The following is a 20,833-nucleotide window of genomic DNA, read 5'->3' as shown; positions in this document are numbered from 1 at the left end:
CCCTCAATAATATGGGTCAAATTCATAAACTGATGTCTCCTTATATTTACTATGTTTACTTCAATAACTGTGTCTATCTGTGATTTCACACCGCTGCTTTGAAGTATGCCGCGCATGCGTGCTGAGCGGGTTCTTCACGTAATCCCTCATCGTAACTCCTCATAAAATACAGATCAAACTTCAAACTGGTAAGTTCTCGTTTAATCTTACTATTAAAACCCCAAAGCATAGAGAGAGGCAGCATTTTTCACTGTTCTTCGTGCATCTGGAAGATAACACCGTGACTTTTTTAATCTGTATTGACCTAAAATACTCTATTTGGATCTCTGGAACGTAGCCCTGGATGACATTTCTCTCACTCTCACTATGATCGGCTTGCATCTTTGACAGCTTGAGGGAGCAAAATGTTTTGAGTTGAAAATGCAGTGTAACTATTGGTAGACCAGAGCGACATCTGGCCCAATATGAATTGCACTTGGGTAATTTCATTATTCAGTTTTCAATACACATGACTTCCAGACTCTGACTCTTTCACATTTTTAATACATTTAAAGTTAACCAAATTAAAATAAAATGCGATATTCATTTTCAAAATAAAATTATGTTGCAATGTGAAAGGCATACAAAATTAGGAGAGGGAGTATAAACAATGAGAGGCATACATAGGGTCGGCAGTCAGAACCTTTTTCCCTGGATGGAAATATCAAATACTAGCGGCCAGGCTTTAAGATGAGAGGGGCAGAGTTTAAAGGAGATACGCGGGGAAAGTTATTTTTTAACCACTGAAGTTGGTGAGTGCCTGGAACGCACTGCGGGGGGATGGTGGTTGACGCAGAAACAACAGTGGCATTTAAGAAACTTTTGTGTAGACATCCGGATATGCAGGGAATAGAGGGGTGTGGAGTACGTGCCAAATGGCCTGTTCTTGTGCTGCAGTGTTCTCGGTTGTAACCCTTAACATGCAGAATGCTTTAAAGGAACCATTTAATTACAGTTAAAGCATTAAGAAAAAAAACATATTACAAATTGGAAATCTATGACCAGAGGAACTTGATGAGAAGTGATGTTCACATGCTAAGCTGAAATGTTCTGCGGAAGAACTAAGCAGTGCAAAAAAAAAAGGGGTCTTAAATAATCAGTAATTTGCATTCAATTTCTAATTTACAAGCCATATATTTCAAATCCCTGATCAACATCAACATTACCTGCAACCTCCGATTTGAAATAGGCATCTTAAAAGCCCTTTGCAATTTCACACCGTTCAAAATAATAATGTAGTGAGATTATTCCCTCTCAAAGTTGGTCTTCTGCCCATTTTAAGTCTTTAGTCTTCACCAACTCTACCAGTGTCCTGGTCATTCTTACAGTACATGATGAAACGTAATGGTGCTTGTATTGATCGTTTGAGGATCCCATTTCATTCTCACCTTTTGCCAGCACATCCATGTATGTATTGAACTTCCTGTACCTTCACCAATAATCCCTTTTATCTACTTTATTAATAAGTTGGCTATAATACTTGCGGGGGAACAAAGTTGTAATGTGGTTCGCTGACAGGATGAGGGCACCAAGGAGAGAGGAGATTCAAAATGTCTACGTGTCTAAGTGGACGAAAACGACGAATAAGAGGGATACTAATGAAATGTAAATATGACAAAGAGCCTTGATAACCTACAGATATAACGGTGGTAAGAACAAATCAATCACCAACTGTACTAGTGCAACACCAGGATAGAAAATTGTATCTTAATTGGTAACAATTGAAGGAACAAACAATGTACTGTTATGTTGCAACAGAAGAGGATTTCAATATAGGAATAAATAGGTTCTTCTGAAGTTGTATAGCTGGAGTATTGTGTACAGTTTTGTTCTCCTAATTTGAGGAAGGACATCCTTGTGATTGAGGCAGTGCAGCGTAGGTTCATGAGATTGATCCCTGGGATGGCGGGACTGTCATATGAGGAAAGATTGAAAAGACTAGGCTTGTATTCACTGGAGTGAGGGGGGGTTCTTATAGAAACATATAACATTCTAAAAGGACTGGACAAGCTAGATGCAGGAAAAATGTTCCCAATGTTGGGCGAGTCCAGAACCAGGGGCCACAGTCTTAGAATAAAGGAGAGGTCATTTAAGACTGAGGTGAGAAAAAACTTTTTCACCCAGAGAGTTGTGAATTTGTGGAATTCCCTGCCACAGAGGGCAGTGGAGGCCAAATGACTGGATGGATTTAAGAGAGAGTTAGAGCTCTAGGGGCTAGTGGAATCAAGGGATATGGGGAGAAGGCAGGCACGGGTTATTGATTGGGGACGATCAGCCATGATCACAATGAATGGCGGTGCTGGCTCGAAGGGCCGAATGGCCTCCTCCTGCACCTATTTTCCAAGTTTCTATGTTTCTAACAACCTGATGTAAGCCACCAAAATAATGCAAGATTATGGCAAATTACATGAGCATGAAAAAAATAACTTTGGTGTAGTGATAATAAAGACTTCAAGTAATGTAATACAAACCAAGAAAATAACAGTGCAACTGACAAGGGTGAGGGTGAAAGGCAAAATGTGGACACAAGACCAATGTTGCTTAGCATGTTTCAAATTGAAAAAGGAGGAAACAGAGTAGGATTTTGATCTAGGGTATAAAGGTTGCGAGGATATTGAAAAAGTGAAAATGTCATAAGATTTAGAGTGCTTTTGAAAAAAATCTGTTATTGTCCTAAGAGATTAAAATGGCATGATACTAAAACTTTACAAATCACTAGTCTGGTGTATAGAATTGTGGCCATTTATGGGCACCATACCTTGGAAAGAATCTCTAGGCCTCAGATGGGATATAGAAAAGATTCATGAGAATGGAAGTAGGGGTGAAGGACTGAAAAAATTGCAGTGAAGATGAAAGGGAGATTTGGCAAATTGCGAAGCTCTAATAAAGATCTTTCTCCAAGATCAGTCAAAAAGCAAGACAGGTTTAAGATAACTAACAAAAATGCATTGGATACATCTTTAAAAAAAATACAGGCCTGTGGGCAAAGAATAGGATACTAATTACCAATATTGCCACTAATAGGACACTGGATAATTCTTTCACAGGATGAATGGTGAGCAAGAAACAGACTGCTGGATGAACTCTATATGTGTAGGAAGGAACTGCAGATGCTGGTTTACATCGACAAAAGACACAAAATGCTGGAGCAGCTAAGACAAGAGACATTTATTGTCACATGCACCAATTGGTACAGTGAAATTTGGGGTCACCAGACAGCCATACGAATAAAAAAAGAACACAACACATGATAGACTTTAACATAAACATCCCCACACAGCAGCATCAAAGTTTCCCACTGTGAGGGAAGGCTCCAAAGTTCAGTAATCCTTCTCCTTGTTGTTCACCCGTGGTCGGGGCCTCCCGTTCACCCGTGGTCGGGGCAGTCGCCACTACGGGCGGCCCGATGTTCAGGCCCTCTCGCCGGGATGATGGAAGTCCCACGTTGGAACGGAAGAACATTCTCAGCAGCTTGTACTTCCGAATTGGCCACTTCTTACCGGAGACTGCGGCTCCCGAAGTCCACAGGCCAAGTCGGGCGGAGATTCACACAAAGGGAATCCCAGGACTCCGCGATGTTGAAGCAGCAAGCCCAACACTCCGGAGCTTCAAACGGCGATCCAGGTAAGGCATCGCCCACTCCGCGGTGAATCCAGTGCTGCACCGCTGCTGAAGCTCTGGCTGGTCTCCGGCAGGAAAGACCGTGCCAATCCAGTTGGTAGGCTGCGGGGGGGGGGGGGGGGGGGGGGGGGGTCGAGGACACGACTCAGAGAATAGTCGCATCCCCGCCAGAAAGTGACTGGGAAACAGTTTCCCCCTTGCCCTACCCACCTCCCCCACATAAAAATACTACGAAATACTCCAACACATTTTTTAGACTAAAAATAAATAAAAGATGGAAAAACAGACTGTAGGCAGAGGCTGACATCATATGGTGCCCCTAATGGCCATCTCTGGATGGACAGAATAGTCTGAAGAAGGGTCTCGACCCAAAATGTCACCCATTCCTTCTATCCAGAGATGCTACCTGTCCCTCTGAGTTACGTACTCCAGCATTTTGTGTCCATCTGCTGGAAGAACAACGGTCAGGCAACATCTGTGGAGAGAAATGGTCAAATGCGTTTCAAGTCAGGACCCTTCTACAGACTGATGGAGCAGATATGAGATAGCTGGTAGAAATAGCTGATGGGAAGGAGTGGGGCAAGAGCTACCAAGCGACAGGTAGATCCGCATGGACGGAATGATGGGCAGATGAGAGAAGGTAGAGATAGTAACCAAAGCTACAGGTAATAAGTGGACAAGCCAAAAGGGTGTAAGTGGTGGAATCTGACAAGACAGATAGATGGGAAGAAAATGTAGGACCTGAGGGTGGGTTAGTGGGTAAAAGGGAATGGGGGAGGAAGAAAAATGAGAGACACAGAGGAAATGGTAGGGGTGAAAGGGGGGGCTAAGACAGCGTTGACCAACGCCACCATGCTGGTATACCCTAAGGCATCGGCCCTAATGGCCCTCACCGTGGACGCATCTGACGTCGCGGTAGGTGCTGTCCTCGAACAGTGGGTAGGTAGCCGCTGGGTGCCGCTGGCGTTTTCAGCAGGCAGCTGCGGGCCCCAGAGATCAAGTACAGCGCTTTCGATCGGGAGCTCCTCGCTCTTTACCTAGCGATCCACCATTTCCGTTATTTCCTGGAAGGGCACGCGTTTACTGCATTCACGGACCACAAGCCATTCACGTTCGCTTTGAATAAGGTGTCCGACCCCTGGTCCGCCAGGCAACAGCGGCACCTCGCCTACATATCCGAGTTCACTTCTGACATTCGGCATGTGGCGGGGAAGATGAACGTTGTGGCTGACGCACTGTCCCGTCCGGCAGCCCCTGAGGTTTCCGCTTTGCCCTGGGTTCTCCTAGGCATCAGAACTGCGCCTAAGGAAGACCTCAACGCCTTCTCGGCCGAGCTGGTTTACGGCTCGGTTTTGCGGGTACCTGGGGAATTCCTGCCCGTCACCCGTGATCAAGACGTCCCGGCTTTGGCGGTGCTAGCTGACCTTCACAAGCGAGCGCGCGCTTTGGTCCCGGTTCCCACTTCCAGACACCGGTCGTCAGCGGTGCATGTGCCTACTATGTTACGGGATTGTGCTTATGTTTTCCTTCGTAGGGATGCTCACCACTCGCCGTTACAGCAGGTGTACGAATCGGGTCGACGCGGAGTCTCTTGCCCAGAATAGGGGAATCAAGAACCAGATGACATAGGTTTCAGGTGAAGGAGGAGGGGGAGATTTAATAAGAAGCTGAGGGGAACATTTTCACGCAAAGGGTGGTGGGTGTATGAATGAGCTGCCAGAGGAGGTAGTTGAGGAAGGTACTATCACAACGTTTAAGAAACATTCAGACAGGTAACATAGAAACATAGAAAATAGGTGCAGGAGGAGGCCATTCGGCCCTTCGAGCCAGCACCGCCATTCATTGTGATCATGGCTGATCGTCCCCAATCAATAACCCGTGCCTGCCTTCTCCCCATATCCCTTGATTCCACTAGCCCCTTGAGCTCTATCTAACTCTCTCTTAAATCCATCCAGTGATTTGGCCTCCACTGCCCTCTGTGGCAGGGAATTCCACAAATTCACAACTCTCTGGGTGAAACAGTTTTTTCTCACCTCAGTCTTAAATGGCCTCCCCTTTATTCTAAGACTGTGGCCCCTGGTTCTGGACTCGCCCAACATTGGGAACATTTTTCCTGCATCTAGTTTGTCCAGTCCTTTTATAATTTTATATGTTTCTATAAGATCCCCCTCATCCTTCTAAACTCCAGTGAATACAAGCCTAGTCTTTTCAATCTTTCCTCATATGACAGTCCCGCCATCTCAGAGATCAATCTTGTGAACCTACGCTGGCTGCACTGCCTCAATCACAAGGATGTCCTTCCTCAAATTAGGAGACCAAAACTGTACATGGAAAGGACAGATTTGGCGGGATATGGGCCAAAGCAAGTCGGTGGGACGAGTGCAAACTGGACATGTTGGCCAGTGTGGGTAAGTTGGGCCGAAGGGTATTTCCATGCTGTAAGAGTCTGACTCTAATAAGTCGGGAAAAGTGAAGACATTTTGGTAGTACTAGTGCTGAATGTGTCATCACCAGAACACCTTAAACCTCATCGTTAATCAGTCCTTCTCATAACATTGAATGTCAACAAATGTTCTCCACCCACTTATATCAATGCATGTAATTACTTTAACTCACTGTTCTTCTTTACCTCCCTGTTGAACACAAACCAGCAGAGAGAGGCAGCGAACTAATCACCCATCAACATCAACGTCGCCCAAGACGTAACTGGGGCAGGAAGATGGAAATCTCATTAGAGCTCCCTATGACAGATCTCCCCCTCATCTTGCCACAGTGTATAGAAAACGTCGACTCCTATGGAATTCATCGTCCTTTTCCTGAAGGATACTTTCTCTGGTAGGGTACATAGTAAGACAGACATTTGTGTTTCCACACGGTGATTTGTAGACGGCAAAAGATTATTGAAACAGGATCTGCAAGTAATAGTCAGAACCGCAGGATGCAGGTCACTTGGACGTGGGTGGTGTGTGCCGCTGAACAATTCTGGCTACCCTGAAGCGGTCAAGGAATCTAAAACACATGTTTTCAGTATTTCCGTTGCTCAATTACACTTCTCTTGGACTTCACACTGGAGTTTTCCGCCATATTTTCCATTTGTGTTTTTGATCCCCAGCAGCCATTCACGTGAAGGTGTGAATATATCGGAGAGTGTAGAAACCCACCAGGGGAATGATCACAGAAGCCTCCCATGGATCTTGCACACAAAGAAAGCAATTTTATGATTGAAAGTTATGGGAATGAAATCATTTTCAACTACTGAATGCTACTGGAGTACACGTGTACATTTGAGTTGACAGAAATATAAGTCTACAAGATTCTTGGCATCTGTGGGATGGCAGCCAGGCACACAAACCTTAGAAACTGTTCCTTCTTTTAATAATGGTAAAATTGACATAACTACCAGCCCCTGCAAGCAATGCACTTCAGCAGCCAACTGTAGATTTTGTGTATGCCCTATCAAAGCCTTGGAAGGAAACTAAAGCAGAGAAGGTGGTCCCTTTCACTGTCATCCTTACAGATTGTACACCATAATCAAACAGGCATGAAGTCATCTTCTCAGATGCTGTAATGATCTGCTTGCCTCCATAACCCGAGACTCCTCCATGAGTGCTATTCCAACACAGTGTTCAGTTCTGGGCACCATGTTATTGGGCCATTCTTTGGAAAGTGAACCAAAATGTCACACACGTGGCCAGATGGCATCACATAAAGTAATACATTTAAAACATTCTTGTAAGAGATTAATCTTATTCATTGCTATTTTCCTACCTACAGAACTATAATGCATCTGCTAAAGATATGAACATCCTAGCTTCTTAAAATTCACACAGAGTTTGTAAGATAAAACTGAGTTGTGAAAAAAATGCTTCCGTGAGAGATCACACACGCGACCAGTCATATTTGACCCCTGTCCCTAAATAAACATTGTCTGCGTAACATAAAAATTTCACTTGATAAACTTTGAAAAAAATATGAATCATATCTACAGTACAAAACAATATACCTGTATTGATTTCAGAATTAGAAGTATTCCACAATTTTATCCATATTTTTGGTCACACACATGACTAAGAATGGGCCTATAGGAAAGATGTTGTCAAGCTGGAAAGGGTGCAGAGAAGATTTATGAGGATGTCGCCAGGACCAGAGGGTCTGAGCTATAGGGAGAGGTTGAGTAAGCTGGGTCTCTATTCATTGGGGCGCAGGAGGATGAGGGGTGACCTTATAGAGGTATATAAAATCATGAAAGGAATAGATCGGGTAGATGCACAGAGTCTCTTGCCCAGAGTAAGTGAGTCAAGGGCCAGAGGACATAGGGTTAAGATGAAGGGGAAAAGATTTAATAGGAATCCGAGGGGTAGCTTTTTCCTTGCAAAACGCGGTGGGTGTATGGAACAAGCTGCCAGAAGAGGTAGTTGAGACTGGGACTATCCCAACGTTCAAGAAACAGTTAGACAGGTACATGGATAGGACAGGTTTGGAGGGATATGGGTCAAACGCAGGCAGGTGGGACTAATGAAGGCCGTGTCACGTGTACCGAGGAATGGCGAAAAACATTTGTTGCGTGCTATCCAGAGCAGAAAGACAATACATGATTACAATCGAGCCATTTACAGTGTATAGATACATGTGGATAACGTTTATTGCAAGGTAAAGCCAGCAAAGTCTGATCAAGGATAGTCCAAGGTTCACCATAGTGGTAGATAGTAGTTCAGCACTGCTCTCTGGCATTACATCCTGTCCCTTCAGTTCTCTCATATATAGCTGATAGCAGGTCAAGGGCGGTCTATTGCTGTTGCCGAATATCCCATAATTGGGCAACCAGCTCTTGTTCTGAATTACGATACAATAGAACTTTATCTATCCCAGGAGGGAAATTAATTAGCATCAATGAAGGGCGAGCAGCAATCATTGTTAAGTGTTCCTGGGGAACTACAAGCACTCACTGCTCTTTGACCTGCTTTCTGAAATGAAGTGCCAGTTGAGAGTAAAGTGGCCACACACTGAGTGCTGACTCATGTACCTGGCATGTTTCAGAAAGCAAGGAAACCCATTTGCCTTGAATTAATTTACAACTGCTGTTAAGTGCTGATAAGACAACTTCTTAACGAGTGACTATCATATTTATATTCCACACCCACTTGGCCTGAGGAGAATTTTCGATCATTACCAGAGAAGATTTAGTTAAATCCGGCCGTCAATAATTTGTATTATTTTCAGATCTGCATACATTTGTCCCTTCCCTCCTACCCAGTCAGAGGTTAAAATTCCCCCGTAATTCATTCCGTGGCATTTTTTAAAACTACCTTTCTGCCCATGTAACGGATTTTAATGATGCGCACTTTATGTAGGTGCTTGTGGAACATAACTACAAAGAAAACAACTTCATTTTTTTAGGATATTGCAAGGTCTAGGACCCAACCCAACAAGGTCTTGGACATCCGGTGGCGCTGTTGTTAGCTGCCTCCGCCCACGGTCTGGCTGACTTTTTTATTTTGTTATGTTTGTCTTTTAGTGTGTCTTTTAGTTTTTTTTCAGTATTTTATGTGGGGGGAAGCGGGTAGGGTAAGGGGGAAACCGTCCTTTAGTCGCTTCCTGGCGAGGATGCAGCTATTATCCGAGTCGCGTCATCGCCCCCGCCCCCCCCCCCCTAGCGGCCTACTAACTGGATTGGCGCGGCTATTCCTGCCGGACCGGACCAGAGCTTCAGCAGCAGCGGCAAGGCGCTGGAAACATCGCGGAGCGGGCGAGTCCTTACCTGGGATCGCCGCTTGGAGCTTCGGAGTGTTGGGCCGCTGCTCCAACATCGCAGAGCTGTGGGTGCGGAGCTCCCAACGCGGGCGGCGCTGACTTCAACATCGTGGAGTCCTGGGACCCTTTGCCGGGGGTCGCCAGTGTGAATCTCCGCCCGCCGTGGGCTGTGGACATCGGGAGCCGCGGACTCCGGTGGAAGGTGGCCAATTCAGAGGTCCAGGCCGCTGAGGATGTTCTCCCGTTCGACGTCGGGGTTCCATCATTCCTGGTGAGAGGGCCTGAACATCGGGCCGCCCGTTGCGGCGACTATGTGGTGCTCGGGAGGCCCCGATCACGGGTGAATATTGGGGAACATCAGCGAGGAGGCTGACTAGACTTTGGTTCCTTCTCTTACAGTGGGGAACTTTGGTGCCGCTGTGGGGATGTTTGTGTTGTGGAATACTGTGTTCTGTGTTTTTGTGGGGTTTTTATATTTTTATTTTGTATGACGGTAAGGGAAAAATAATTTTGTTGTCTCTTAATTGAAGACAATGACAATAAATTAAATCAAATCAAACACAAATAAAAATGGTTGAAGAATATTCATAACCACTGATTCTTTCATTTCTGTCTAAATACCAGCAAGACAAGCATCCATTTGTCATTGTTTAAATTCAATATCCAGAAACATTGCTGCCATTACTATCGCTGCATTATTAGCCTATGTAAGGTGCTTTAAAGGATAATCTTCCCTATCCCATTCATTGTATAACTTACATAGATGGGGATCTTCTCATCAGTTTTTAACGCCTGCTTTGAAAGTAGGTAGACTTCAGGACCATGTTTGGAAAAGGTTGGAAATCTACAAAAACAAAAATCTGGATAATGCAGCTATAATTCCCTCATTTAGTCACACTTATAACATGTTATTTTATATATTTTCATATTATTGCTTTAAAAAAATGTTGGAATCTATATGGTAAAAATGAATAATGAGACTAACACCACATTCTGTTTATCAGAAAAACTACAAAACTAGCCAGCAGCCATCTGTTTTAAATCCGTTTTTTTAATAGTTTTTAGTGAGTCCTGTTTTTTTGTTTGTAGGGGATATGGTCTTTTTAATGTGGGGGGTAGGTGTAACTATATTTTTCGGTCCCTACCTGGTCGGTGTGGCAGCCTTTTCTCCGGGCTGCCCGTCGACCCGTCCTCGTGGCCTACCAGCGGGCTTGGAGCGCCGTTTCCTGGTGGGGACCGCCCAGCACCTCGGCCTCGGCGGCGGCACAGTGTTGGAGCGCTGGAGCGGAGCGGAGTGGAGCGGGCGATGCCTTGCCTGGGTCGCCGCGCTGGAGCTCTGGCGAGCTGGACCGCCGAGAGCAACATCTCCGGGCTGCGGGTCTGCGGAGCGGAGAGGCGGCGTGCGGAGAGACGGCAGTGCGGCGAGGTGGCAGTGCGGAGAGGCGGCGTGCGGAGAGGCGGCAGTGCGGTGAGGTGGCAGTGCGGAGAGGCGGCGTGCGGCGAGGCGGCAGTACGGAGAGGCGGCGCCGACTTTTTCATCGGGAGCCTGGGAGCTCCAAACCGGCGCGGCCTTGTCGGCTTCGGCAGCCGCGGGCTCCAACCAGGAAGCGGCCGTTCCAGGTGGCCCAGCCGCCGAAAGGACTCTCCCGACGCCGGGGCAAGACCACCCGGTGAGAACGGCCAGGGACATCGGGCCTCCGTAGAGGCAATTGCGGTGGCCTCAATAGGCCTGACTTTGGGGTGAACATGGGATGGGGACTGGACATTGTGCCTTCCCCCACAGTGCTATCCACTGTGGGGGGATGATTTTTTTGTCTAATTGTAGTCCTGTAGGTCTGTGTCCAAGATGGCTGCCGTGAAGAGAGAGTGGACGCTGGCGCGCTTTGGCTGCCGCTGCTCTCTCTTCACACTGTGTTTTTGATTTTCTGTTTTTGGATTGAATTCTGTTTTTAATTTGTGTCTCTGTGATGTCTTTATTACTTGTTATATTCCGATTATATGTTATTCCGATTACTATGTAAGGTGCCCTTGAGATGTCTGAAAGGCGCCCATTAAATAAAATTTATTATTATTATTATTATTAAGCCAAATGTTTATGCAGCTTTTTCATATTACTTATTTTGCCACATTTTATTTAAGTAACTATTCATCTCATGAGAGAAATGTTCTCAGTAACTAGAACACTAACATGCATCTGCTCCTATTTGCATTACCGATTGAGTGACATCTTTACTGAAGCGTTACGAGGACCGCCACGAGCCAAAGCAGTCTCTGGCGACTCCGTTTCCGTCCGTGGTAGAATATTTGGAGATACCTTGGCCTCATCCCAATCATCATCCCACTCGTCATCTGTAGCACCTACAGAATGGAAAAAACAAACATGAATAGGAAGAAGAATTTTGCACGCAGAGACTCTCCACAGAAGCACTCACCCGCAAAACAATCATCTAAAGGAGACAGAAATTAGTATAATTTATCTTATGAGCAGCAGAGTGGCACTTGATCATTCTGTGTGGCAGCCTGGTTGCAAATGTTTACACTTTGGTGACTGACAGAGATTTCATTCCTGCGAAAAACTATTAGAATTTTACATTCATCTTTCAGTCATGGAGCCGTACTGCACGGAAACAGGCCCTTCAGCCCAACTCGACCATGCCGACCAAGATGCCCCATCTAAACATCCCATTTCCGCACATTCGGCCCATATCCCTCTGAACCATTCCTATCCATGTACCTGTTTAAGTGTTTTTTAAATTCTGTGATAGTATCTGCCTGAACTACGTCATCTGACAGCTTGCTCCGTATGCCCACCACCCTCGGAGTGAAAAAGTTGCCCCTATTAAATCTTGCCTCTCTTCCTTAACACCTGTCCACTTATTTATAATAGACACAAAAAGCTGGGGTAACACGGACAGGCAGCATCTCTGGAGAAGCAATAGGTGACGTTTCGGGTCGAGACCCTTCTTCAGAAGAAGTCTTGCAATGGCAATGGCTGTCTCGCCAACAGTCTATCTGTCCCTTTCTTCTTTGTTGTTTTTGTAGTACGTGTTAAATGTATGCTTTTAATGTTCTTTAGCTTGTTTTATGTTGGGGGGGGAGGGGAAGGGGAACTTTTTCTAATCTCTTACCTCGACGGAGATGCAAATTTTTTCCGTATCGTATCTCCGTCCGCACTGCGGCCTAACATCAAGGAGTTGGCAGCCTTTGTTGGAGACCGATTTCCAGAGCTCCACCGCGGGAGCTGCGGGACTTTAACATCGCGGAGCTCGCGATCCCTTTGCCACGGATCGATCTCTGAGCTCCACCGCGGGGGCCTGCGGACTTAACATCACGGAGCTCGTGGTCTCTGGTCAGAGACCGACATCGGGAACTCCAAGCCGCGGGAGCTTCGACCGTCCTGACGCCGGAGCTTCGATCGCCCCAATGTGGGAGCTTTGATCGCCCCAATGTGGGAGCTTCGATCGCCCCGATGCGGGAGCTTCGATCGCCCCGACGCGGGGGGCATCGACTGCTGGCTGCAGGAGCTTCGATCGCCCCGACGGATGGTTCGACTGCCCTGACCGCGGGAGAAAAATTAGGGAAGAATATTAGACTTTATTGCCTTCCAACACAGTGAGGAATGTGGGGAATCTGCTGTGGTAGATGTTTATGTTAACTCTTATGTAGTTGTGTGTCTTGTTGCTTTTTTTTAAGTATGGGTTTATGATAATTCGCATATCACTGTCCCTTAATTGGTACACGTGACAATAAAAGACCTTTGACACATGTGAGTTACTCCAACTTTTTGTGTCTATCTTCGGTTTAAACCAGCATCTGCAATTCCTTCTTACACGCTTATTTATAATCACCCTTCCCTGGGTAAAAGACTCGGAACATTCACTCTAAAAGTTAAAAACAAATCAAAGAGGAGCATATACATTAGAGAACGATTTAACATGTTTAAAAAAATGTCTTTATCTCTGATTGATCTTATCTGCTACTCACTAAAAATGATGCAATTTATGACAGATACTAATCCCGATCCAAAATATTCATCCCAGAGACTATTTCACCAACACTTTCATAATGACTGTAAAGATTTATTTTGTGTAAATGTAAATGGATAACATACTTCAAATCTAAACAAAAATCATTTCAATTATTTAGGAAGCACAGTGGCACAGCGGTAATTTATCTTAAGAGAAATTACCTCACAGCGCCAGAAACCCAGGCCTCACAGCGCCAGAAACCCAGGCCTCACAGCGCCAGAAGCCCAGGCCTCACAGCACCAGAAACCCAGGCCTCACAGCGCCAGAAACCCAGGCCTCACAGCGCCAGAAGCCCAGGCCTCACAGCACCAGAAACCCAGGCCTCACAGCGCCAGAAACCCAGGCCTCACAGCGCCAGAAACCCAGGCCTCACAGCGCCAGAAACCCAGGCCTCACAGCGCCAGAAACCCAGGCCTCACAGCGCCAGAATTCCAGGCCTCACAGCGCCAGAAACCCAGGCCTCACAGCGCCAGAAACCCAGGCCTCACAGCCCCAGAAACCCAGGCCTCACAGCGCCAGAAACCCAGGCCTCACAGCGCCAGAAACCCAGGCCTCACAGCGCCAGAAACCCAGGCCTCACAGCGCCAGAAACCCAGGCCTCACAGCACCAGAAACCTTGGTTCTATACGGCTGCCCAGCCTGCAGCTGTCTGTTTTTTTCATCTCTTTTTTTTATTTTTAGTTAGTTAAATTGTTCTGGAGTTCTAGTCTTTTTGATGTGGGGGGGGGGGGGGGGGGGGGGGAACTACTTTTCAGGGTCCCTACCTGGTCGGAGAGGCAGCTTTTCTCCGGGCTGCAATTTCGACCCGTCCTCAAGGTCTACCAGCGGGCCTGGAGCGCCGTTTCCTGGGAGGACCGCCCAGAAACTCGGCTTCGGCAACGGCACAGCGCTGGAACGCTATCGCGGAGCGGGCGATGCCTTGCCTGGGTCGCCGCGCTGGAGCTCCGGTGAGCTGAAGACCGCCGATGAACATCGCGGAGCTGAGGGACTGTGGAGCGGCCAGCCGCGGGCGGCGGCGCTGACTTTAACATCGCGGAGCCTGGGATTTCTCGCTGAGATCGCCAGTGGTGGAGCTCCTTCCGGCGCGGCCTTGTCGGCTTCGGAAGTCGCGGTCTCCGGTAAGGGAAGCGGTCGTTCCAGGTGTCCCAAGCCGCTGAGAGGATTCTCCCGACGCCGGAGCACCATCACCCGGCCAGAACGGCCTGGAACATCGGGCCTCCGTAGCGGCGACTGCGGAGGCCTCAATAGGCCCAACTATGGGTGGTCATTGGGATGGGACTGGACTTAGTGCCTTCCCTCATAATGGGAACCATTGTGGGGGGATGATTTTTATGTTAAATTTCTTTATAAAATTTCTATATAAAATTCTGCACTGACAACGTCACTACCCACAAAGAGATAAAGACCTTCCCTAACCAGAAGCCGTGGATGAGCAGGGAGGTCAGACTCCTGCTGAAGGCTCGCGATGCCGCTTTCAGATCTGGCAACGCTGAGGGATACAGCTCATCCAGGGCCAATCTGAAAAAGGGAATTAGGAATGCTAAACTCAATCACAAACGGCGGATCGAGGAGCATTTCCAAAACAACTCCGACCCCAGGCGCATGTGGCAAGGAATCAAATCCATTGCCAATTACCATAAAGTTAACACCCCCCCCCCAGATAACGTCTCCCTTCCTGACGAGCTAAACCACTTCTATGCTCGCTTTGACAGGGACAACAAAACTCCAGCCATCAAAGTTGCTCCACCCCCGAACGAACAACCCTCAGTCTTTCCACCTCTGCTGTACAAGATGCACTGAGCAAGGTGAATGAGCACAAAGCTGCCGGCCCCGATGGCATCCCCGGGCGGGTGCTTAGGGCATGTGCTGGACAACTATCCCTGGTCTTCACTGACATTTTCAATCTGTCACTGGCCCAGGGTGTCGTCCCCACTTGCCTCAAGACATCAACCATTGTGCCAGTGCCCAAACAGTCAGCATCAGGGAGTCTCAACGACTTCCGCCCAGTGGAACTCACCCGTCATTGCAAAGTGCTTTGAGCGGCTGATCCTGGCTCACCTCAAAGCCAGCCTCCCCCCCACACTGGACCCCCATCAGTTTGCCTACCGGACCAACAGGTCTTCAGAGGACGCCATATCGGCGGCCCTACACTCTGCCCTGACCCACCTGGACAGCAATAACACCTACATCAGGTTGCTGTTCATTGATTTCAGTTCCGCCTTTAACACTGTCATCCCCGCTAGCTTGATCACCAAACTCAGCGGACTTGGCATCTCCACCTCCCTCTGCAACTGGACACTGGATTTCCTCACCAACAGACCACAGTCTGTTAGGGTCAACAACCTCACCTCCTCCACTATAACACTGAACACCGGCATGCCACAGGGCTGTGTGCTCAGCCCTCTCCTCTACTCCCTCTTCACCCATGACTGCATCCCTAAGAATGGCTCCAACGCCATCATTAAATTTGCCGACGACACCACGGTGGTAGGACTGATCAGTGACAACGACGAGTCAGCCTACAGGGAGGAGGTCCAGCACCTGACAACCTGGTGTGCCAACAATAACCTCGTCCTCAACTCCAAGAAGACGAAGGAAATTATTGTTGACTTCAGGAAGAACAGAGGGGGCAGACATACCCCCATCCATATAAACGGGACTGAGGTGGAGCGCGTCTCCAACTACAAATTCCTCGGGGTACACATCTCGGAGGATCTGTCCTGGTCCCTCAATACCTCCAAACTGATCAAAAAGGCGCAACAGCGCCTTTACTTCCTGAGGAGGCTCAAGAAAGCTCACCTGTCCCCCCAGATCCTGACCAACTTTTACCACTGTACCATCAAAAGCATCCTGACCACCTGCTTCATGGTATGGTACAGCAGTTGCACCGTAGCTGACAGGAGGCACTACAACGGGTGGTTGAAAACCGCTCAGTACATCATCGGTACCCCGCTCCCTGCCATGGATGCCCTCCACCGAAAACGGTGTCTGAGACGGGCTGGGAAGATTATGAAGGACCCCTCCCACCCTAACCATGGACTGTTTGCCCTCCTCCCATCAGGGAGGCGGTACAGGAGCCTCAGGTCTCGTACAAGTAGGATGAGGAACAGCTTCTTCAACAACACTATCACATTGCTGAACTCGGAGTCCCGCCGATAGATTTCTCCAGTCTCTCCGTCCACATTGTTTGCTTATTCTGTATTTTTATTTCTATATTGCACTATTACTACGAACAGACGCTAAACTGCATTTCGTTGTACCCATACTTGTATCTGTGCAATGACAATAAAGTTGAATTGAATTGAATTGAATTATTATTGTCATGTTTGTATTCTTTTTTTATGTGCTGCAATGGCAATAAGCATTTCACTACACCAATTGGTGTAGGTGACTAATAAAGAAATCTTTGAAACCTTTGAACAGCATTACTCCTCCCCAATGCTTTGCAGATAATTTGAGGGGGAAAATGTGTACGCCATTGAAGATATTCTCAATCTCAAGCAGATTGTTTATTATTCTCTGTGTCGTAGTAGTGACACAGATTTCCAAGCAAAATATCAATTGTTAGTTAAACAGCAAGGTTGGGAGAGGAATTCAATCTACAGGAGTGTGAAGACTCTTCTCTTGTTTGGAGATGGCCAAGCAAGAGAAGGAAATACACATTGGTAAGGGATTGAGAAGTGTAAAAGGAAGAACAATGAACTAGAGGTACAAAGACGCAATCGCTGAAAGTGATAGTTCAGATAACCAGTCTGAAGAAGAGTCTTGACCCGAAATGTCACCCAGTCCTTCTCTCCACAGATGCTGCCTGTCCCACTGAGTATACTTCAGCTTTTTGTGTCTATCTTCTTGTTCAGGTGCAATAGGTGGTTAAGGTCTACCAAACATTTTGCATTATGACCACCTCACAGCAGGAAGGATATGATTGCACTGGAGAAAGCAAGACAGAGATTTACAGGGTTGGTGCCTGGACTTGAGAATGTCTCTGCAAAGAAAGATTGCTTAAGCTGGCATTAGAGTTAGAGGCAGGCAGCATGGAAACAGGCCTTTTGGCTCAACTCGTCCATGCCAATAAAGATGCCTCATCTAACTTGGTCCCATTTGCCTGCATTTGACACATATATCTACTGTATATATATATATATATATATATACACACATATCTATATCTCTATATCTTTCCTATTCATGTACCTGTCCAAATGTCTTTTAAACATTGTTATTGTACTCGGCTCACTACTTCCTCTGGCAGCTTGTTCCATAACCCCACCATCCTCTGGGTGAAGAGGGTGCCCCTCAAATTCCTGTCCCCTCAAGTGGTCATCTCTGTGTAGAGCGGCAGGAGATTGTTAAAGTCCTCAATGAGCATTTCTCCTCCATTTTGACCGTAGAGAAAGACATGAACACTGGGGCAGTCAATGGAAGTGCATTGAGTACACTCAGTATTACAGTCTGAATGTCCTAATGCTTATGAAGGTAGACAAATCTCCTGGGTCTGGTCAGATATATCCAAGGATACTGTAGGAAGCTTGGGAAGAAATTGCAGGTACCCTGTTGAGATAAGAATCATCATTAGACACGGCTGAGGTGCCAGAAGACTGGAGGGTGGCTAATGATGTGCCTCCCATTAAGAAGGACTGTCAGTGGCAAGGGCGGTAGTGGTAGAGTCGCTGCCTTACAGCGCCACAGACGCCAGTTCGATCCTGATTACAAGTGCTCTCTGTACGGAGTTTATACGTTCTCCCTGTAACTTTGTGGGTATTCTCAGAGTGCTCCGGTTTTCTCCCACACTCGAAAGACCTACAGGCTTGTGGGTTGTGTAAGAAGGAACTGCAGATGCTGGTTTACACCAAAGGGTCTCGACCCAAAATATCACCCATTCCTTCTCTCCGGAAATGCTGCCTGCCCCACTGAGTTACAGCATTCTGTGTCTATCCAGGTTTGTGGGTTAATTGGCTTCTGTAAATTATAAATTGTCTCTAGTGTGTAGGATAGTGCTGGTATATTGAGTGGTCGCTGGGTGGTGCGGACTCAGTATGCCGAAGGGCCTGTTTCCATGCTGTGTCTCTAAAGTTTAAAGTAAAGTAAAAAGTAAAGGAAAAGTTTGGGAACTGTAAACCAATGAGCCCAACATCTGTGATAGGCAAGTTACTGGCGAGTATTCTGAGGGAGAAGATATACACGCATTTGGATAGACAGCGGCTGTTTAGGAGTATTCAGTATGGTTATATACATGGGAGATAGTGTCTCACAAAACTGATTGAGTTTTTGAAGATGTAACCAGAATGATTGATGAGGGCAGAGCAGTAGAAGTTATCTATAAGGATTTCAGCAGGCATTCATTATGGTTGGCTGCTCCGGAAAGGTACATCTCATGGGATTAGGGAGAGCTAACCGACTGGATAAAGAATTGGCTTCATGGAAGGAAGCAGAGGGTGATATTTTGGACTGGTTGTTTTTTGGTCTGGAGGCCTGTGACTAGTGGTGTGTCTCAGGGACTGGTGCTGGGCCCATTGCGGTTTGTGGTTTATATCAACAATTTGGATGAGAATGCACAAGGCACGATTACTAAATTTGCAAATGACACCAGAGTGGGTGGTATTGTAGATAGAGAAGATGCTTATCAAAACATAGCAGAATCTTGATCAGTAGGGCAAATGGGCTGACGGTTGGTGAATGGTGTTTCATGCAACTAAGCATAGAGGTGCAGATTTAAGGGCCTGTCCCACTTGCCCGTCATTCGCGCGCCATTTACGCAACCTGCTAGCGTGTGGGTAGCGCGTGGGTAGCGCGGGACGGGCACATGGAGTGGCGTGCAGGAGTGCGGACTTCATCCTGTACGAAATCTTCACGCGCCAACAGCCTGTCGCGTAACTGACGGCCAACGTGGGACAGGCCCAAGACCCTGGCGCGACGCAACATCTCACCTTCAACAGCAGCAGAAGCAGGCAAACGATCGTCGAGCTCGGCCTGGGGCTCACGGCCGTTGGGGATCCGGATCCACCCCCACTCCTACTCCCAGAGCGGAACCAAGACGATTGAAGATAGACACAAAATGCTGGAGTAACTCAGCGGGACCGGCAGCATCTCTGGAGAGAAGCAATGGGTGTCGTTTCGGGTCAAGACCCTTCTTCAGACTGAAGAAGTCTCGACCCGAAACATCATCCATTCCTTCTCTCCAGAGATGCTGCCGGTCCCGCTAAGTTACTCCTGCATTTTGTGTCTATCTTCAAATGACGTCACGCGCTCCAGACGGCTGTGCGGACACATGATGACGCGCGCGACCGTCGCGCGTCAGTCACTACCGGCCTGTCGCGTAAATGACGGCCAAGTGGGACAGGCCCTTTAGCATAGAAGTTGGGAGGTCATGTTGAGTTATATAAGACGTTGATGAGGTTGCATTTAGACATTTAGAGCATTGTGTTCTAATTGGGATACCATGTTAAATAAGTAAGTAAGCCATGTGATGAGTAAAATTAGGTCATTAGGCCCATCATGTCTACTCCGCCATTCAATCATGGTTGATCTATCTCTCCCTCCTAACACCATTTTCCTGCCTTCTCCTCGTGTTATAGGGAAGATGTTGTTACGTTGCAGAGAAGATTTACAAGGATGCTGCCAGAACTCGAGGTTCTGAGCTACAGAGGTTGAGCAGGCTGGGACTCTATTCCATGGAGCACAGGAGGAAGAGATCTTATAAAGATGTATAAAATCATGAGAGGAATAGATCGGGTAGACACACAGTCTCTTGCCCAGAGTAGGGGTATCGAGAACCAGAGAGCATAAGTTTAAGATGAAGGGGGAAAGATTTCATAGCAATTTGAGGGGTAACATTTTTACACATAGGATGGTAGATGTATGGAACGAGCTGCCGGAGGAGTTAGCTGAGGCACGGGTTATCGCAACATTTAAGAAGCAATTCGACAGGTACATGGATAGGACAGTTTTAGAGGGATATGGGCCAAAGGCAGGCAAGTGAGACTGGTGTAGTTGGGACATGTTGGTCGGTGTGGGCAAGTTAGGCCAAAGGGCCTGTTTCCACACTGTATGACTCGACGATTGCATTTTGGGAAGCCTCACCAGGCAGGACTTCTATATTGAATGGCAGGGCCCTGGGCAATGTTGTAGAGCCGAGGGATCAAGGAGTGCAGATACATAGTTCCTTGAAACATAGATAGTGATGAAGCCGAATAAAGTTATAAAAATAAGAAGAAATTAAAATAGGTTTCTGGGCTAGCTTACAGTTTATATTTAGTGTCAAATTAGGCTTGCCTCAGGTTGCAGTGTGTGGGATAATAAGTACCATAACATTGTCTCCCAGGTGAGGAAGTGACAGAGAAAGAAACAGCTAGTCACATCTTTGAAGTAAGATGCCATGAACCAAATGACCAATG

General features: G+C 47.0%; 1 protein-coding gene across 3 annotated transcripts in view; it reads right to left on the bottom strand.

Moving 5' to 3' along the window:
* snx9 (sorting nexin 9) overlaps positions 1 to 20,833 on the bottom strand; it is a 113,008-nt gene that overhangs the window by 44,028 nt on the left and 48,147 nt on the right. For all 3 annotated transcript variants that reach the window (XM_033025066.1, XM_033025068.1, XM_033025067.1), the window contains 2 exons: positions 11,625 to 11,769; positions 10,171 to 10,255 (listed from right to left, as the gene is read on the bottom strand). In XM_033025066.1, the coding sequence (XP_032880957.1) occupies positions 10,171 to 10,255; positions 11,625 to 11,769 (230 nt within the window). The remainder of the gene's footprint in view (positions 1 to 10,170; positions 10,256 to 11,624; positions 11,770 to 20,833) is intronic.

Source organism: Amblyraja radiata, chromosome 8 (assembly GCF_010909765.2).
Source record: "Amblyraja radiata isolate CabotCenter1 chromosome 8, sAmbRad1.1.pri, whole genome shotgun sequence".
NCBI lineage: Eukaryota > Metazoa > Chordata > Chondrichthyes > Rajiformes > Rajidae > Amblyraja > Amblyraja radiata.
Note: the sequence above shows the minus strand (reverse complement) of the source record. Positions and strands in the feature narration are given on the sequence as shown.